Source organism: Centropristis striata, chromosome 7 (genome assembly GCF_030273125.1).
Source record: "Centropristis striata isolate RG_2023a ecotype Rhode Island chromosome 7, C.striata_1.0, whole genome shotgun sequence".
Lineage (NCBI taxonomy): Eukaryota > Metazoa > Chordata > Actinopteri > Perciformes > Serranidae > Centropristis > Centropristis striata.
In genome coordinates, this window is record NC_081523.1 from 35,351,736 (window position 1) to 35,369,924 (window position 18,189).

At 38.5% G+C, this 18,189-nt stretch overlaps 2 protein-coding genes across 3 annotated transcripts in view; both read right to left on the reverse strand.

The window, feature by feature from the left end:
* The window catches only part of grin1b (glutamate receptor, ionotropic, N-methyl D-aspartate 1b), a 68,979-nt gene extending 66,477 nt beyond the window's left edge, over positions 1–2,502 (reverse strand). For both annotated transcript variants that reach the window (XM_059336235.1, XM_059336233.1), the window contains exon 1: positions 2,086–2,502. In XM_059336235.1, coding sequence (XP_059192218.1) covers position 2,086 — 1 coding nt within the window. In that variant the 5' untranslated portion in view covers positions 2,087–2,502. The remainder of the gene's footprint in view (positions 1–2,085) is intronic.
* A 7,620-nt stretch (positions 2,503–10,122) lies between these two features.
* The window catches only part of dok2 (docking protein 2), a 19,468-nt gene continuing 11,401 nt past the window's right edge, over positions 10,123–18,189 (reverse strand). Inside the window, exons 6-8 of the mRNA XM_059336216.1 lie at positions 15,183–15,449; positions 14,233–14,343; positions 10,123–13,372 (exon numbers count right to left, since the gene is read on the reverse strand). Of these exons, the coding sequence (XP_059192199.1) occupies positions 12,551–13,372; positions 14,233–14,343; positions 15,183–15,449 (1,200 nt within the window). The 3' untranslated portion in view covers positions 10,123–12,550. The remainder of the gene's footprint in view (positions 13,373–14,232; positions 14,344–15,182; positions 15,450–18,189) is intronic.

Sequence of the window (18,189 nt, forward strand, 5' to 3'; positions counted from 1 at the left end):
GAGTAGAGAATAGATTAAAGGACTCCTCTCGTTTACCGCTATGAGTAGAGAATATTGATATTGATATTGATATTTTCAAAAATATATTTTATCAGCTTGCTTTCAATTTTAAAATGTTATATTTGAATGTACTTCTATATTTTTTCCTAAATCTTTTATCTGCTTGTTTTCAGTCCTAAATTTTTATTTATTTGAATGTCATTTTATATATCTCTTTTAAATGCTTTTAGTGTTTTGTGTAAAAAAACCTTTGAATTGCCCTGTTGTTGAAAGGTGCTATAAAAATAAACCTTCCTTGCCTTCAGGTTTAACCCTATAAAGCCGAATGTATCTTATTTGATACACAAGTTTTTGAGACCTCTACATCACCAGTGTGATTTTTTCCCCTGAAAAACTTGATGTATACATGTGTTGAAGATAAACAAACTGAGCAACAAATTGCACAAAATACCAGATGTAGCAAAAAAGATATGCAGGTTCCACTGGTGGATCAGTCATTGCTGCGTGAAAACTTCATATAAGCAGATGTATGATGTTGTGTTGTATGGGGAAAAATGATTTGCATGTTTGAGGAAAATGTAAGAAGTCAAAGTCTTAATAGGTTAAAAATGTTAGGTATTATATGTTTTTGTTAGTTCAAGAAAAGCAAACTGTAAGCAACAATTTGCACAAAAAGACCTGATGTATCAAATATGATACAAATCAGAATTCATATATGTAAATTGATATTTAATTTTGTAGTTTTATTATTATTTGTCAGCAGGTTCAAGAGCTGCAGAAACAACAGATGTTTGGTGTTTTCTGTTGATAAATTAACTCGGAGAGCTTGCACAAGTCAAGATGTTTTATTTCAACATGTAGAACTCTAGAAATGAGATATTATGTTCTGAGGTGGCTTTTAGACTCTGTTAGATGATGACATTAGCTAAGTTACCCGCCAAATGTTTCAGTTTTGATGCCCTGTGACTCTCAAAATAATAATTTTCTGATCTTTTTTGCTCAAAATGAAATGTCTTACGGTCACGGTTCATCTCGAAGATGTGTCAGGCTTAAAATCTCTTAAAATCTTAATAAAATAAACAGGAGATGAACCTCCGGTCTGCTGAGATCTATGGTTTGACACATCGAAGCGAAGCCACGCCCACCAGCAACAGCAGCCAATCCTGTGGTTTGGAATGTTCGCTGTGGCTCTCTGATTGGTTCTTTAACTATTATCACTATTATTTATTATTATTGAGAGTATTCTGACTTTACACTTTTTATTTTTGGGAACACTAAACTGTTATTTAATTTCCCAGAGTTCTGATTTTTTTTTTACATTTTATACTAAAATTTTATGGCATAAGATCATAAAACAGAATATTAAATCAGAAATGTAATTTTAGAAAATGTAGTAACCCACCGAAAAAGGGATAAGAAGAAAACGACTGAGAGGAAGTTAAAACAGGATGAAAGGACATAAAACGGTCAGACTGAGAAGGAAAACATGGCAGAGATTTACCATTTTGTCTGTATTAATTTATTTAATAACAATAATAAAAATAATAATAATAATAAATAAATAAAATAAAAATAAATAAATAATAATAATAATAAGTTTTATGTAGGACTTTTCCCAACACTCACAGACGCTTTACATAATAGTAAAAGTAAATTAAACATTAAAAATGAATAAATAAGAGAAAGTTTTCTTTGGAAATGTTTTTATTATTCTATTTATTATTATTATTATTATTATTATTATTATTATTAATAATAATAATAATAATAACAATAATAATAGTAATAATAATACATTCGTTTCGTGTAGCGCTTTTCTCAACACTCAAAGACACTTTACATAACAGAAAAAGTATGTTAAATATTAATAATGAATAAATAAGAAAATTATTTCTTTGGGGGGGGGGGGGGGGGGGGGGGTGTAATGCATTCATTTCTTCACACAAAAACGCTACGCTGTTTGTAAAGAAAAGGATGTGATGACAAGAGAATTAAGATTTTATCAATTTCCAGAATTAATTATGATTAATTGAAGACACAATTAGCGTGAAGGAGTCAGAGGAACAGATTGTATGAGACACTCACTGGTTCTGGTTCTTGGTTCCGGCACCACCTGCGTCGTTCGTCTCCTGTTGATTTACCGTCTGATTATCCTCCCGGTGCTCCGGTACCGACAGACAGCGGGTTCTTCCCGGTGTTGCTCCGGTTATGTCTCTTCAGGTGGAAGGTGTTTGTTTTGTTTTAAATTAAATATATATATATATATTATTAATAAATGTAAAAAAAAAAAAAAAAAAATCCGGTGCCGTTGTGTTTGTGTCCTCCCGGAGGATCAGACGGTGAAATGTTTTAACGGACCCGGTGACATTGTTGATTCCGTCTCGCGCCTCGTCCTGTTGATTCACCGCGTCGCTCCAACACAACAAACACAAAGATGAAGATAAAGATGATGATGATGCTCCGGTGGTGTGTGTGTGTGCGTGTGTGTGTATGTGTGTGTGTGTCCCGGGGCTCGGTGTGTGTCGGTGTGTGTCGGTGAGTGTCGGTGGTGCTCGCGGACTCCGGGATGACCCGCGGTCCGTCCTTGGATCCTGATGCTCGCCCCCTGCACGCTCACGGAGGAGAAGATGCGCGCGGCCGCGCGAGGAGAGCGCGTGCACGGAGCCCTCTGTGGTGTTTGTTGAATTAATGAAGCGATGCGCGCTCACAAACATACCTCCACACTGAGGCACGGTTTAGATAATAATAATAATAATAATTATTATTATTATTATTATTATTATTATTATTATTATTATTATTATTATCATTATCATTATTATTTATATTTCATACTATCCTTAATAAAACTTTACTCTAAATTAAATAAAACACACATCTTTAAAATATAAAGTGAAATAAACAGGCTGACAGAATCTCAGCTCAGGGTCCATTAAATGTTCTGAGGTTTTCACTCACATCACATAGTCTTCATCAGCTGAGAGTTTATCCAGAATATCAGTCAGTCAGTCAGTCAGTCAGTCAGTCATACATTCATTCATTCATTCATTCATTCATTCATTCATTCATTCATTCATTCATTCAGTAAGTCAGTCAGTCAGTCAGTCAGTCAGTCAGTCAGTCAGTTATTCAGTCAGTCAGTCAGTCAGTTAGTTATTTGGTCAGTTAGTTAGTTATTCAGTCAGTTACTTAGTTATTCAGTCAGTCAGTCAGTCAGTCAGTCAGTCAGTCAGTTACACTGTAAAACCCAACTTGTTGTTTCAACTTAAATATTTGAGTGTCCAGTGTCCATGCTGCGAAACAAAGACAACTCAAATGAATCTTGCTATTTGACTCAATATTTAGGGTTAAAATGACTCTTTGCACAAATCTTTGTTGTATTGAAAAGGAAAAATTAGTTAAAATGACAAACAAGCAACAGTTAGTGCGTTAGTATGTTAGTACGTTAGTTAGTACGTTAGTTAGTTAGTTAGTTAGTTAGTACGTTAGTTAGTTAGTTAGTTAGTTAGTTAGTTAGTCAGACAGTTGGTTAGTTAGTTAGTTGGTTAGTTGGTTGTTTGTATGTGTTACAGTTGTCCTCGGTCTCATCTGTAGGGTGTCTGGTCTCAGAGACAGGGTGAGGAGCTCAAACATCCAGAGGGAGATCTCAGTAGAGCTGAAACTCCTCATCATCTAAAGGAGCTTCAGACACCTGGGGAGGAGCTGGAGGCTGAGGAGAGAGACATGACATCTGACATGGTACAATGTTCTCTGGCCCTGTTTGTGTCCTACAGGCAGACAGACAGACGAGCTGTTAGGAAGTGAGTGGAGACGAGGGGAAGAGGACCCAGGTGAGCAGGTGCATGAGGACTCAGGTGAGAGTCTGAGGACACCTGGTGGACACAAAGAGAAGAACACTTTTTTGGCTTCTTTATTTCTCTGTCTGTGCCGTTACATTGTTTGTTTTTATCAGTGTGGTGATTTGTTTACTCCACTGTTTGGGTTTTATTGTTGTTTAGGACGTGTATCGTGAGCAGACGAGGCAGGTCATGTGATGAAGACTTTGAAGTGTTCGATTTGATGTGAGTTTGAATGAATGTTTGTTTGTTCTGATATGTATTGTAACATGTTACATTACATGTTACACAAATAAAATCTGATTTTATGATCTGGTCATCAGGAAGGAGGAAGAGTTAACATAAAAATATATAAATCATGATATGACTAAAAGCAATTGTTCAGTAGAGAAAACCCCACCAGATGAACCAGACAAATCAATAATTAGTAATCAATAATCAGTAATCAATGCCCTGATATAAAACTGAAGAGCAGCAGAAGAGGAAATCCCCCATTCAACACGTCTCCTCTCCTCCTTCTTCTTCTGTGGTTGTTACTGTTTTTAATCACCCATTCCCTGCCAGCATGATTGTTGCCACGGGAACGGGGATGCAGCCCCACATCCCTACTGTGGTTGCCATGGAAACAAGCATCCCCCAGCCCCAGCCGCCTGCTCACCAGATATACATTATAATTAACTCTCTCTTTCTCGCTCACTCTCTCTCTCTCTCTCTCTCTCTCTCTCAAACACACACGCACACACACACACAGAGTGATGTCATCTCTGCTTCACGCCGAGTTTAAACCTGAACAGGTGAACGTCAGTCCAGGATCAGGTCTGGACCAGATCCTGGTCCTCAGATCAGCCCTGCTGCTCCTTAATCAGGTTTTCAAAAATAAAGTCATCCAATCAGAGAGCTCAGGCAGCAGCTGATGATGAATCTGTTCAAATGCTGATTAAACATTCTTCTTTGATGTCACATCTCCATAGCAACATCCTGGGAGGATCATGGGTACTGTAGTCTTCAGAGACAGAACAAATGGATCAGTCTGTTAGCTTCTGGAAAGCCATCTTATGTCTTATGTCTTAATTTATATAATTCTGTGAAACTTTCTTCAGCTGCTGTGACTACTGAATTTCCTCACTGCGAGATGAATAAAGTCACATCTTCTGACCGCCAGATTCTGTTCGTTAGCAGGTGCTAACTGACAGGCGCTAACAGACAGGTGCTAACAGACAGGTGCTAACAGACAGGTGCTAAAAGGAGCTAACAGACAGGTGCCAACAGACATGTGCTAGCTGACAGGAGCTAACAGACAGGTGCTAACAGACAGGTGCTAAAAGGAGCTAACAGACAGGAGCCAACTGACAGGAGCTGACAGACAGGTGCTAACAGACAGGAGCTAACTGACATGTGCTAACAGACAGGAGCTAACAGACAAGAGCTAACTGACAGGAGCTAACAGACAGGAGCTAACTGACAAGTGCTAACAGACAGGAGCTAACAGACAGGAGCTAACTGACAGGAGCTAACAGACAGGAGCTAACTGACAAGTGCTAACAGACAGGAGCTAACAGACAGGAGCTAACTGACAGGAGCTAACAGACAGGAGCTAACTGACAGGTGCTAAGCTTCATCCTCCCAGTGGAAGCCTCTTGATGACATCACTATCTCTGCTCTAATCTCAGCTGTGAACATAAAGTAGGACACGTATGACCTCACTGTTTCATCTCCTGACTGTGTTCAGGATCATGAAGCTTCCAGGCCAGTGAACACACATACACACACACACACGCGCACACACGCACACACACACACACACACACACACACAGATGCTCTTTTAGTTCCCAGCTGAGTGTGTTTTAAGGCGGACAGAGAGATGCATGCTGGGACGCTTTTGTAGCCTGGTGAGTCCCTGGGGGTTGTGTGTGAATATGTGTGTTACAATGTCTGTGTTAACGTGTGTGTGTGTGTGTGTGTGTGTGTGTGTGTGTGTGTGTGTGTGTGTGTGTAGCTGGTTGCACAGTCAGAAGTGTCGGACAGCATCACAGTCATGCAGCCGCCTGCAGCAACACAGAGACTCCCTGTACCAGCAACATGCAAACCAACTGCAGACACACACACGAACATTAAGAAACACAAAGAACCAAAGAAACTACAGCTTTAATAAACAGAAGAACCAAAGTAATTCCTGTTATTAAAGCTGGAGTTTATTTGGTTCTTACTGTTAATTAAAGCTGTAGTTTCTTTGGTTCTTCTGTTTATTAAAGCTGTAGTTTCTTTGGTTCTACTGTTAATTAAAGCTGTAGTTTCTTTGGTTCTTATGTTTATTAAAGCTGTAGTTTCTTTGGTTCTTCTGTTTATTAAAGCTGTAGTTTCTTTGGTTCTTCTGTCAATGTAGTTTCTTTGGTTCTTCTGTCAATTAAAGCTGTAGTTTCTTTGGTTCTTCTGTTTATTAAAGCTGTAGTTTCTTTGGTTCTTCTGTTTATTAAAGCTGTAGTTTCTTTGGTCCTGGTTCTTCAGTTTTTATAATAAACAAAGAATTTTTATTTGAAAATAGCTCAGAACATTTTCTAATCTCTGATTGGTTCAATGTTTTTGAATGCTGAGTTCTGATTGGTTGGTTCTTAGTGTGTCCTACGATGCACACATCATTTTAATTGAGTTTGTGTGTGTGTGTGTGTGTGTGTGTGTGTGTGTGTGTGTGTCTGTGTGTGTCTATGTGTGAGTGTGTGTGTGTGTGTGTGTGTGTGTTTGTGCATGTGTGTGTTTCTGTTTAATTATGCTAAGTGTGTGTGTAGCAGGAGCCTCAGGTCCATTAACAGTCAGAAGTTAAAGTTGTTCATGAATTAATCAGATTTCTTTGCTGCTCGTCTCGTTTGTTCCAACAGGAAAATGTAAAATAATCTGAGATGGATCCTGAAAACAAGCCGACGAGTTCCTGACTACAGACGGTTTATTTAAATTAAAATCTCATTATTTCTGATGATATTAGCGAATGACTTGGTGGATAAAGAGCTTCAGTGTTTCTGCCGGAGGATCTCAGTGACATTTAAATGTTAACATCAAACCTCCTGCTTTATTCACATACTTTATTGTGTTTATAGTGTGAAATGTAAGCCATTTTATTATTATTAATATTATTAATTTCAGTCTTATTTGTAATTTTTGTCTTTGTTTTATCTACAGTTTATTGTGTTCACTTCTATAATACATGTATTATTATTATTATTATTATCATTATTATTAATATTATTAGTCTTATTTGTATTTTTTTTCTTTGTTTTATTTACAGTTTATTGTATTTACTTCTCTAATATATGTATTGTTATTATTATTATCATCATTATTATTATTATCCAATCTCACTTTATTTATATAGTACGATTTTAGCAAACACCAGGGGCCCGTTGCATAAAAGTAGGATAAGGGATTAAGCCGGGATATCTTGGTTATCCTGGCTCAACTAATCCATGATCCGGTTGCACAAAAGCAGTGTAGGGGGCAGTAGGATATGTTATGGTATAAGTTACCATGGAGATTTATTTTATGGAGCTAGGCTGCTCCAGACCAGGCTAAACTCCAGGATCTATTTAATCTCATCTCTTATCTCAGTCAGCAGTCAAAACAAATGGAAACCAATAGTTATTCCACTGCCCTTTACACATTGTTATCACATAGAACTAGACCCACTGTCATTATTTAAACGTTTGTGATGATTCATTTCAAGATTCATGAAACTGTAAATTGCAACATCATTTTAGATGATGTTGCAATTTACAGTTTCCCATAGACTATAATAGTCTATGTTCTACTGTTAATTAAAGCTGTAGTTTCTTTGGTTCTTACTGTTAATTAAAGCTGTAGTTTCTTTGGTTCTTCTGTTAATCAAAGCTGTAGTTTCTTTGGTTCTACTGTTAATTAAAGCTGTAGTTTCTTTGGTTCTACTGTTAATTAAAGCTGTAGTTTCTTTGGTTCTTCTGTTAATCAAAGCTGTAGTTTCTTTGGGTCTACTGTTAATTAAAGCTGTAGTTTCTTTGGTTCTTCTGTTTATTAAAGCTGTAGTTTATTTGGTTCTTCTGTCAATGTAGTTTCTTTGGTTCTTCTGTTAATCAAAGCTGTAGTTTCTTTGGTTCTACTGTTAATTAAAGCTGTAGTTTCTTTGGTTCTACTGTTAATTAAAGCTGTAGTTTCTTTGGTTCTACTGTTAATTAAAGCTGTAGTTTCTTTGGTTCTACTGTTAATTAAAGCTGTAGTTTCTTTGGTTCTTCTGTTTATTAAAGCTGTAGTTTATTTGGTTCTTCTGTTTATTAAAGCTGTAGTTTATTTGGGTCTACTGTTAATTAAAGCTGTAGTTTCTTTGGTTCTTCTGTTTATTAAAGCTGTACTTTCATTGGTTCTACTGTTAATTAAAGCTGTAGTTTATTTGGTTCTACTGTTACTATAAGACTATAATAGTCTTATAGTCTATGCCATAGACTATAAGACTATTATAGTCTATGGGAAACTGTAAATTGCAACATCATCTAAAATCATCATTTATCCAAAATGATTGAAATGAATGATCACAAATGTTTATCAGTTGATCAGTTGAGCCAGGATAACCAACATATCCCGGCTTAATCCTTTATCCTATTAGAGAAAACAAGGGTGGTCTAATCATTTTTCCCATAATAATATATAAGGCTTATATAAGGCTAACAAGGCTTAGGAACTGAGTTGGCAGTGACGTAAATACATGGCCAAAATGAACATATCTATGTGAACAAATAATCATCTAGTGATATTCTCAAAAGCTTTAAATGATTCCTTGACCCAGAAAATGTAGGTTTTGACACCAAGATTGATCTTCTGAGTGGCTTGGAAGGTATATTGGTTCTCATAGACTTTATATGGCTGCCATCTCCGATCCACAATCTTGATGAAGTCCCATCAAAAAATTGAAACCTATGGTGATAGAGAACATGAAAAAAAAAGGTGGTGCTTTTGTCCGACGAGATCCCTTTATTTAGCGCAGCTGCCTGACTTACCTGTTGTTTATCAGTGTTTGCTGTGACCTGGATGTTATGAATCACTGATAGTTTCCACTGAAATATTTCTATCATTATTTAGTTTTGTTATGTGTAAATGTTGAAGAAGGTTTATAGTTACTGAGGAAGTTGAATATTTTTTGTCAGTCATTTCAGAAAGTGAAATTCATATATCACTTCATTATGCGTAGAGTGAAATATTTCAAGCCTGTTTTTTTTCTTGTAATTTTGATGATTCTGGCTTAGAGAAAATGTAAAACAAAAACTCAGTGTCTCAGAAAATTTGAATATTGTGAAAAAAGTTCAATATTGGAGTGCTCAGTCAGGGGTGGTTTGGGGCCATGTCCTCTGCTGCTGTTGGTCCACTGTGTTTTCTGAAGTCCACAGTCAACATAGCAGCCATCTAGCAGGACACTTTAGAGCTCTTCATGCTTCCACAAGCTCTTTGGAGATGATTTCATTTTCCAGCAGGACTTGGCAGCTGCCCACACTGGCAAAGGTACCAAAAGCTGCTTCAATGACCATGGTGTTACTGGGCTGGACTGGCCAGCAAACTGGGCCGACCTGAACCCCATAGGAGTCTATGGGCTGTTGTCAAGAGGAAGGTGAGAGACACCAGATGACTTGAAGGATGCTATAAAAGCAACATGGTGCTGTAGGCTGATCTCCTCCATGCCACCAAGTATTAATGCCGTAATTCATGCAAAAGGAGCCCAACCAAGTATTGAGAGTATAGAAATGACGATACTTTTCAGAAGCATGACATTTGTGTTTAACATATCCTTTTTTATTGATCTTATGTAATAATCTAATTTTTCTGAGGCACTGAGTTTTGTGTTTTCATCAAAATTACAAGAAATACAGGTAATTGTAAATCACTGAGATTTACTAATTGAATAAAATTAGATCAAATCAAATTTACTAAATTAAATAAATTCAGCTTGTCAAATTTTGAACCTGTGTCCTTTAAATAAATACATTCTACAAAATATATTAATGTGAATCTGAAAGTTTTACCCGCTGTTAAAACTTTTTATTGGCTTACGAAAATCTCAATTGTATGTTAATAGAGTTCTGCTTTTAAATATATTTTTTTATAATTACATTAGAAGACACAGAAGTGATTTTGTCTCTGTTTTTATTGAACCTGTGAAATCAAACGATGAATTCTGAAGATTCTCTGAACACATTTAAATGATTACGGAGTTTTTCAGGCTCTGAAGTTTTTCAAATTATCGATCACTTTGGATTTAAAGAATGAAGCAACAAACATAAAGAATAAATGAGGATTTATTTCAGATTTACAGGCTGCACAGAGAACATCTGGACACATGATCGAGGTCCAGAGTCATACAATATTCATTTTAGTCTGAAAAAAAGGATTATGTTCACAGTTTACAGTTTCTATTAATTTGACAAAATATTCATATTTTATTGTGCAAAATGGTGTTTCTTTCTTGTTTCCTTTCCCTTTTGTAGTCCTCTGCTCTCTCCTGATTGTCTGAGTCTCTGCTGCCCTCTGCTGGACGAAGCTGCTCACTGCAGCTCCTTCAATAAATCAACTTCATTACAACCTATGCATCATTTTCTCTCTTTCTTTGAAATCTAATAAAATCTCATGAATCATCTGTAATAATATGAATAAATATGAAGCTGTTAAAAAATGTTGAGTGACTGAAGCAGACTCTGATCCCATGAAAGAGAGATCAGTGAAATCAGAAAGCAGTGATCTGTAAGTCTATGTGACCGAAGAAAAGATATCTGACGTTCAAACTGATGAACTTTTTACTAAATATAAACACTATTTGCCATTTAAGTTATAAGCGTCCCAATTAATGTACTTTTAATCGGCTTGTAACTGTTTATACTTTGTAAAAGCAGCTACAGAACGAACTATAAGCCAAAAGAAAAATGTTGAGATTTGGAACGCAGCCCTGTTCATTCCTATAAAAGTTGCTCACTCAAAATAGTTCTGTTAATGAGCATAAAGAGTACCGGGATCTTCTTCCAGAGCGAACACAAGCGAGACCTCGCTCAGGTATAAAGGTGGGTGTGGCTTCACTCTGACGTGAAGCTCCGGACATAAATCAGCCATATATTTTGTTCACTGACGATTCAGAAAATCTTTATTTTTTTAGTTTTAAACCTGAAACCACTATGAGATGAACCGTGAATATAGAAAACGACAGAAGAGCCAAAGTCTGAGAACGGAAAGGAACAAACAGAACATAAAGCATCTTAAAGTTCAGTGTGAACAGAAACATGAACGTATGAAGAGAAGCAATGCAGAGCTGGAGGCGGGGCTCTATTCATTCCTATGAAAGCTCTTCAACATCTATCATTCCTGTGGAGCAATCACCTAAAGGCTTCTACTACCTGCTCCGTTTACCTGAATGTGAATAAAAGGATTTAATCTTTCGGCTCTTCTAGACTTTCCAGATGTTGTAGGACCGAACAGATCAAACTGAGAACCGGCTCCCAGTAATTCGATTCCTAGGAATTGTTTGCCTCCTTGACGATTCCGCTTACCGGTTCCTCCTACGTCTGTAAAACAGCCAGCAGCGATTTCACGCATGCGTGACTCATTTGCAAACTGGACGCAGAGGGGTTAACATCTCCTGCTCTGACTGCAGCTGGGAGAGACTGCTGCAGGAGGACTGGGCCGCTTGTGAGTGCTTTGGGATGGCGCCTGCTACTCTTTAAGAAGAGTAGGAACGAGTCTCCAAAAGTCTCCAGTAACACAAGAAAGAGTCCCTAGATTTGTTGCTAGTTGCTTTTTTGAAAAAGAGTCTCTAGTGGGTCTGAATGGTCTAAATATAGAGACAAGGCTGCTAAGTTGGCAACACTGAGTAGCTCTCATGCACCTTTAGCAACCCTTTTCATCAAGGCAGGGAAGAGTAAAATGACAGAGGAAAAACAAATGTCACCGAGCAGGGACCAGGTTTGTGGTGAAGGTTTACACCCTTTTGCCTCTGAACTTCAATAGGTTAATTTGTTGCATATTTTCTGGTAATCTGCTCAGATTAAACCTAGAATTGTCAAAGTTACATGATGTTTTAACTAGTGATGTCATGTCTCATTTTTAACTATATTTTCTGTTAATTTTCCTGCACAAAAACTGTTAATCTGCCAGAGTTGAAAAGTGCAGTTGTATTTTTGTTTATTATGTTCATTTTTACAGAAGCATTCTTTGTTTTATGTCGAAATTAGTTTTGGATCAAGTTGAATGCAAAGCACTTTAAATATTCCCAAGTGTTAGTAGCCAAAGTGTATTATGTTGTATGTTGTTTTTGTATCAGTTGGGCTTAAAAACACCAAATTGAATTTTCTCTGGACCAATAAGAGTGGAACTGAGCAATTATTAGTTGTTATTAGTAGTTAAAGATGAAGATATTAAACAGTTAATGCAAACAAACCCATTTGTATAATTTAATTCCTTAATGAATGAGAATCGATAAGAGAATCGGAATCACTAAATTCTTTACATTCCCATCCCCAGTCTGAGGGGAAAGTCTCTCTGTCAGACGTCCTGAAGTCTTCACGGTCAAATAACTATGTGAAGCATATTTATCTTTTACTATTTCTGATATCTTATAGACTAAACGATTATTGATCATGAAAATAAGAGTTTTTAAAGAGAATCATTCTGCAGAAAGTCTCCTGGAGTTTTAGACGAGTCTAGATGAGTTTCCTGTCTCGTCTATGCCATCTTCACCATCACGTTGTTGTATGGCGAGTCCCGCTGCTCCGCCATCTGGTCCTCCTCCGGCTGAGGCTCCTCCTCCTGGTCGTCCTCTCCTTCGTTGGTGCTTTGTGTGACGGGATGCGCCCTCTGGGCTCGTTTGGGCACGGCGTAGTCGTCCACGCGGGGGTTGTATGGGTACTCGTGACCTTTGGGGTCAGCGGGCGTCCCCATGATCCTCCAGGCGTCTCCTCTCATTTCCTCGGGGTCGTCGTACAGCGAGCCGGCAGGTTTCTGAGTGGTGGCGGTGGCGGCGCAGCCTTCGGGCTCGTCGTAGATGTGTTCCACTTTCTCGTACGGCGCCCCGGTGGTGGCAGCGGCGGTGGCAGCGGCGCTCAAAAAGATGTTTCTGATCTTCATCTCGTCGATGCTGTCGTAGAGCGGGTCTGCGCCAGACTCTGGTCCATGGCCCTGCTGGGAGTTCACAATGTTGGACATGACGTTTATGGCGATGGTGTCGAAGGGGAGCGAGTACTCCGGCTCCGGCTGGACGGCCCCAACGCCGCCGCAACCTCTCTTCTCCCTCTTGGTGCCTCGCTCCGCAACAGCGTGCTGGCCGATCTGAGAGTACATCTGGTCGGGGGCGGAGCTCAGCTTGGGGCTGAGGTGAGGTTTGGGGTTGTGGGCGGAGCCAGGGCTGGGGCCAGGGTCGGCGTGCGGCAGCGGGCAGCTGGAGATCATCTTCACCTGGTTTTTACGGGGGACGGGGACGCCGCGAGTGTCCAGAGTCAAACTCTTCACGCCCGTCAGCAGTTTGTCCACCGGAGGCTCCAGACGAGACTGAGGACAGAAGAGATGCAACCAATCAGGGATCAGTTATTGATCGGTCATATTTATAGTTGAGTAACTGTAACGACTCAAACTGTCCAGCAGGTGGAGCTGTTTCTCTCTTTACCCTTCTGAATGTGTTTCTCTTATCTTTCTGTCTCTAAAATGTCTGATCTTCACTGCACTCACTTGTATCTATAAGTTTGTCTCTCGAGACGCTTTTTCACTTTCCTAAACCTAAATATTTGTGTTTTCAAAGATTTACATCTTCAGTGGGAACCAATGGGAAGTGTTGCTGTTGTGAAGGAGTGGAACTCTCTGTCAACCCAGACTTTATTCTGAAAATCCTGTCTTTATTCCTGACATTCCTTACCTTATTTTGAAATTTCTGGCTTTTGTCTTTTCAATCCCAACTTTTTTCTGAAAATCCTGTCTTTATTCCTAACAATCCCAACTTTATTTTGAAAATCCCATCTTTATTCCTGACATTCCCTACTTTATTTTGAAAATTCTGGCTTTTGTCTTTTCAATCCTGCCTTTATTCCTAACAATCCCGACTTTATCCTGAAAATCCTGTCTTTATTTCTAACAATCCTGACTTTATTTTGAAAATCCTCTCTTTATTCCTGACATTTCCTACTTCCTATTTCTGACTTTTTTGGTGGGGGGCAATACTGAATTAATTTAGAAAATTCTGACATTATTGTGAAAGTCAGGATGTATTTCAAAAATCCTGCATTTATTCCAATAATCCTTACTTTTTTCTAAGATTAAAGATTAAAGTCTTTATTAGGAACCAACGCGTCACAGACAGGAAGTCAGACAGTATTGAGAGACGGACAGACATGTGTTGTGCAGGTCGTGTTTCCTACCAGCGGGGGGCGCTGTTGGTGCTGAGCAGCAGTGGAGCTCTCTTTATCTTTGTGATGAATCATCTGAAGGGTTGGAGTCTCCGTCACCATGCTGTAAACGCCGTCCGCCGCCTGAAAACATCAAACAAAACAAAAAGTTATAACAAAATACTTTTATACTCTTATGTGAATTCAGTCTCTGCAACTCTGAAATGTTTAAATGTTAAAATGCCAATGTAAATCAACAAAATTATGAGAATTATGAGAATTTTTCTGAAAAGTTCTTTTGGTTTTGGTTTCTTTTGATAAAATTATGACTGTATTCTCGCAAAAATTGTGACTTTATTCTCAAAATCCTGAATTAATTCTGACAATCCTTACTTTCACATGAAAATATCCTGACTGTATTTCATAAAGCCTGACTTTATTTTTGACATTCTCCACTTTATTTTGAAAATCCAGTTGTTTTTTTCTTACAATCCCAATTTTATTCTGAAAATACTAAAAAAATACTTTAAAATACTTCTGACAGTCCCAACTTGATGTTGAACACCTGAATTTCTTTGGGACAATCCTGAATTTATTCAGAAAAACCCTCAAATTATTCTGAAAATGCTGACAAAACCTTAGTTTATTTTGAAATTCTGGCTTCACATGAAAAGATCCTGACTTTATTTTAAAAATCCTGACTGTATTCCGTAAAGCCTGACTTTATTCACTTTATTTTGGAAATCCTGTTTTTTTTCCAGACAATCCAAACTTTATTCTGAAAATACTAAATGTATTTCTGACAGTCCCAACTTGATGTTGAACACCTGAATTTCTTTGGGACAATACTGAACTTATTCAGAAAAACCATCAAATTATTCAGAAAATACTGACAAATCCTTAATTTATTTTGGAAATCCTGAATTTATCCTCTCCAATCTAAAAGTTGTAACACAGGTCAGGTGACCTGTGTTGGGGCTCACCTGACCGACGCTGCGGTTCTGCGGTAGCGGCGGCGTCCGGCACTGGCCCATGGGCGGGTTGAGGGGCAGGGGGGGCAGGTTCACATCCTGGGGGGTCTCTGGACTCACCTGGCCCCCCCCGGAGGTCTGCCTCTGGGGCAGCGAGATGCGCTGCAGGTTGATGGCGGCTTCGACCGCCTGGAACAGGAAATTCCCCTGTTTGGTGTCAAACTCAAAGCCGCCCTCGCCAGAGTCGCAGCGCCGCCCGGCCTCGAAGGAAAAGGTCGACTGAAGACAGGAAGTACAGCAGGGTCAGGATCAAACCAGACTTCAGGCTTGTAATCCTGACTTTATTCAGACTTTATTCAGTCAGAATAAAGCCTGAATAAAGTCTGAATAAAGTCTGATTCAATGGATTTGAGTTTTACAAGGCATACTCAGACAAGGTTGCTCCCATCATGTTGATTTTGGGCTATATAAATAAAATTGATTTGATTTGATGTTGCAGATATTTAATCACTCTATTGCAACCCATCGACTCCCTGAATCTTTGTACTCAGCTAACATCTCCTTGATTCTGAAAAAAGATAAGGATGAGTTCGATACAGCCTCATATCGTCCTATTGAACTTCTCGGCTGTGATCTTAAGGTGTTCACTAAAATACTCGCAAACAGACTTAATAAATGTGTTGCAAACATCATTCATCAAGATCAAACTGGATTTATTAGACGACTGATGAATATAGTGTACTCCAGATTCTACGAAGATTCTAACATCTCCGTCCTAGCTCTTGATGCCCAGAAAGCCTTCGATCAGGTTGAGTGGAAGTACATTTTGACAACGATAAAGGAGTTCAGTTTGGGCGATAACTTTGCTTCCTGGATCAAAATGCTTTATGCCTCTCCAACTGCCTCAGTCATCACTAACAATATCAAATCACCTCCCTTCTCATTACAGCATTCCTGCCGTCAAGGTTGACCTCTGAGCCCGCTATTATTTGCGATTGCTATGGAGCCTCTTGCTATTAGTATAAGAAATCATCCCTCTATTGTCCTGTTAATCTTAGGTAATGTTGATCATCGCATCTCGCTCTACGCAGATGACGTGGTGTTATTCCTCTCACATCCAGAAGAATCCCTGCCGCCCCTGTTAGATCTCATTAAAACATTTGGTGTACTTTCTGGTTATTCGATCAACTGGGACAAAAGTGAATTCTTACCTCTTACAGTTTACAATTTTACTAAAAACTTGCCCTTTCACATCGCTGCAGATAAAATCAAGTATTTAGGTGATGTTATCCCCAAAGATCCCAAATTGATTTATAAGATGAACTATTTGAATATGATAGAAAAACTGAAGTCCAACATTGAAACCTGGAGACTGCTGCCTTTGTCTATGATAGGTCGTGTTAATGCAATTAAAATGGTGGCACTCCCCAGGTTCCTGAACCTCTTCCAAAATTTACCGATGTTCATACCCAAAGCCTTTTTTAAGTTATTAGATTCTATTATCCTTCCTTTCGTATGGGGATTTAAAGTGCACCTTATTTCTAAAAAGCATATAACTAAGCCCAAACTTATGGGAGGCCTTAGTTTGCCTAATTTCCAGCACTACTGTTGCTAGAGCATTGATGTATTGAAAAAATGCATATCCAGGTAAAGTCACCACCACTAGCCCTTCATGGCTTGCAATCGAACAGGACCTCCCCAAAAGCTCGATAAGATAATGGCTTTATGGCTTCAAGTTCTCTAAGAATCTGGAATCAAATAAGGAAAGCATTTAATTTGCCCAAAACCTCCACCTGCACTCCTGTTTGCTATAACCATGCCTTTCCCCCTTCACTTACTGATAGTACTTTTAAACTTTATATCAACAACAGTTTTGCCATCTTTGCTCTGTTAAAGGAAAAGTATACACTCCCAGATACACATCAGATACACATTTCTTCCGCTACCTCCATATTAGAGATTACATCCGCATGAATACTCTTTGACTCTATCCCTGCCACCATCGAACTGTACTCTCTTATGAAGCAGGCCACCGACTCAAGGAGGTTTTTCTCTCGATTTGACGATCTTTTCGCAGCACATGACCTGGTTACCACACAATATTTAAAGGAAGCGTGGGAAGAAGACCTGGGCGTGACGGTCACTGATGATAGCTGGGGAGCCTATCTTAACAACATTCACAGTTGCTCCATAAACTCCAGACACCAACTTATTCAATTTAAAGTACTTCATAGGCGGCAGAACTCCTGTACCAAACTACATTCTTTTTACCCTTCTGTCTCCCCAATTTGCCCAAAATGTAAATCAGCTGAAGGCACCCTGGGCCAACACTTTTGGTCTTGCCCCAAGCTAAACAAGTTCCGGTCAGGTATTTTTGAGTGCTTTTCTGAAGTATAAAATAATAATAATATTGCACCAGATCCTTGCACTGCCATTTTCGACGGGACCCGAAATCTATTAGCTTTACCCCACTTACAACGAAAGACATTACAATATGGCATGGTTATTGCAAAAAGGAGTATTCTACCCCTTTGGAAAGATTAAGATGTGTCTTCTTTCAAAACCTGGCTAGCAGAAATAACCAACTTATCACATATGGAAAAGGTTAGATATAATGTTTCTCTCAGCCCTGCAACCTTTGACAAAATGTGGCAACCATTTCTGTCCTATCCATCCAAAATGGCCAAAAGTGCTAGTGTTTATGTATGTAAGTTTGTACATATAGACACATATGTGTACAGATACCCATTCAGTGGCTGGCACCGATTGTACAGTATTATAATACTTTGAATCCTATAAGAGCATGTTTTTGTTTTGTTTATTAGCCTCATTTTGTTTTTGTTTTGTTTGTTTGTTTGTTTTTCCCATTTCTTTATCCCTGAGGGTGGGGGGCTGGTGTTTCCCTTGTAGTTGTGATGTATGTTTAGAAAACTGAAAACGTATTAATAAAATATGTAAAACTTTTTTTTTTTAAAGTCAGAATAAAGTCTAAAAAAAAAGTCATAAATAAAGTCAATAT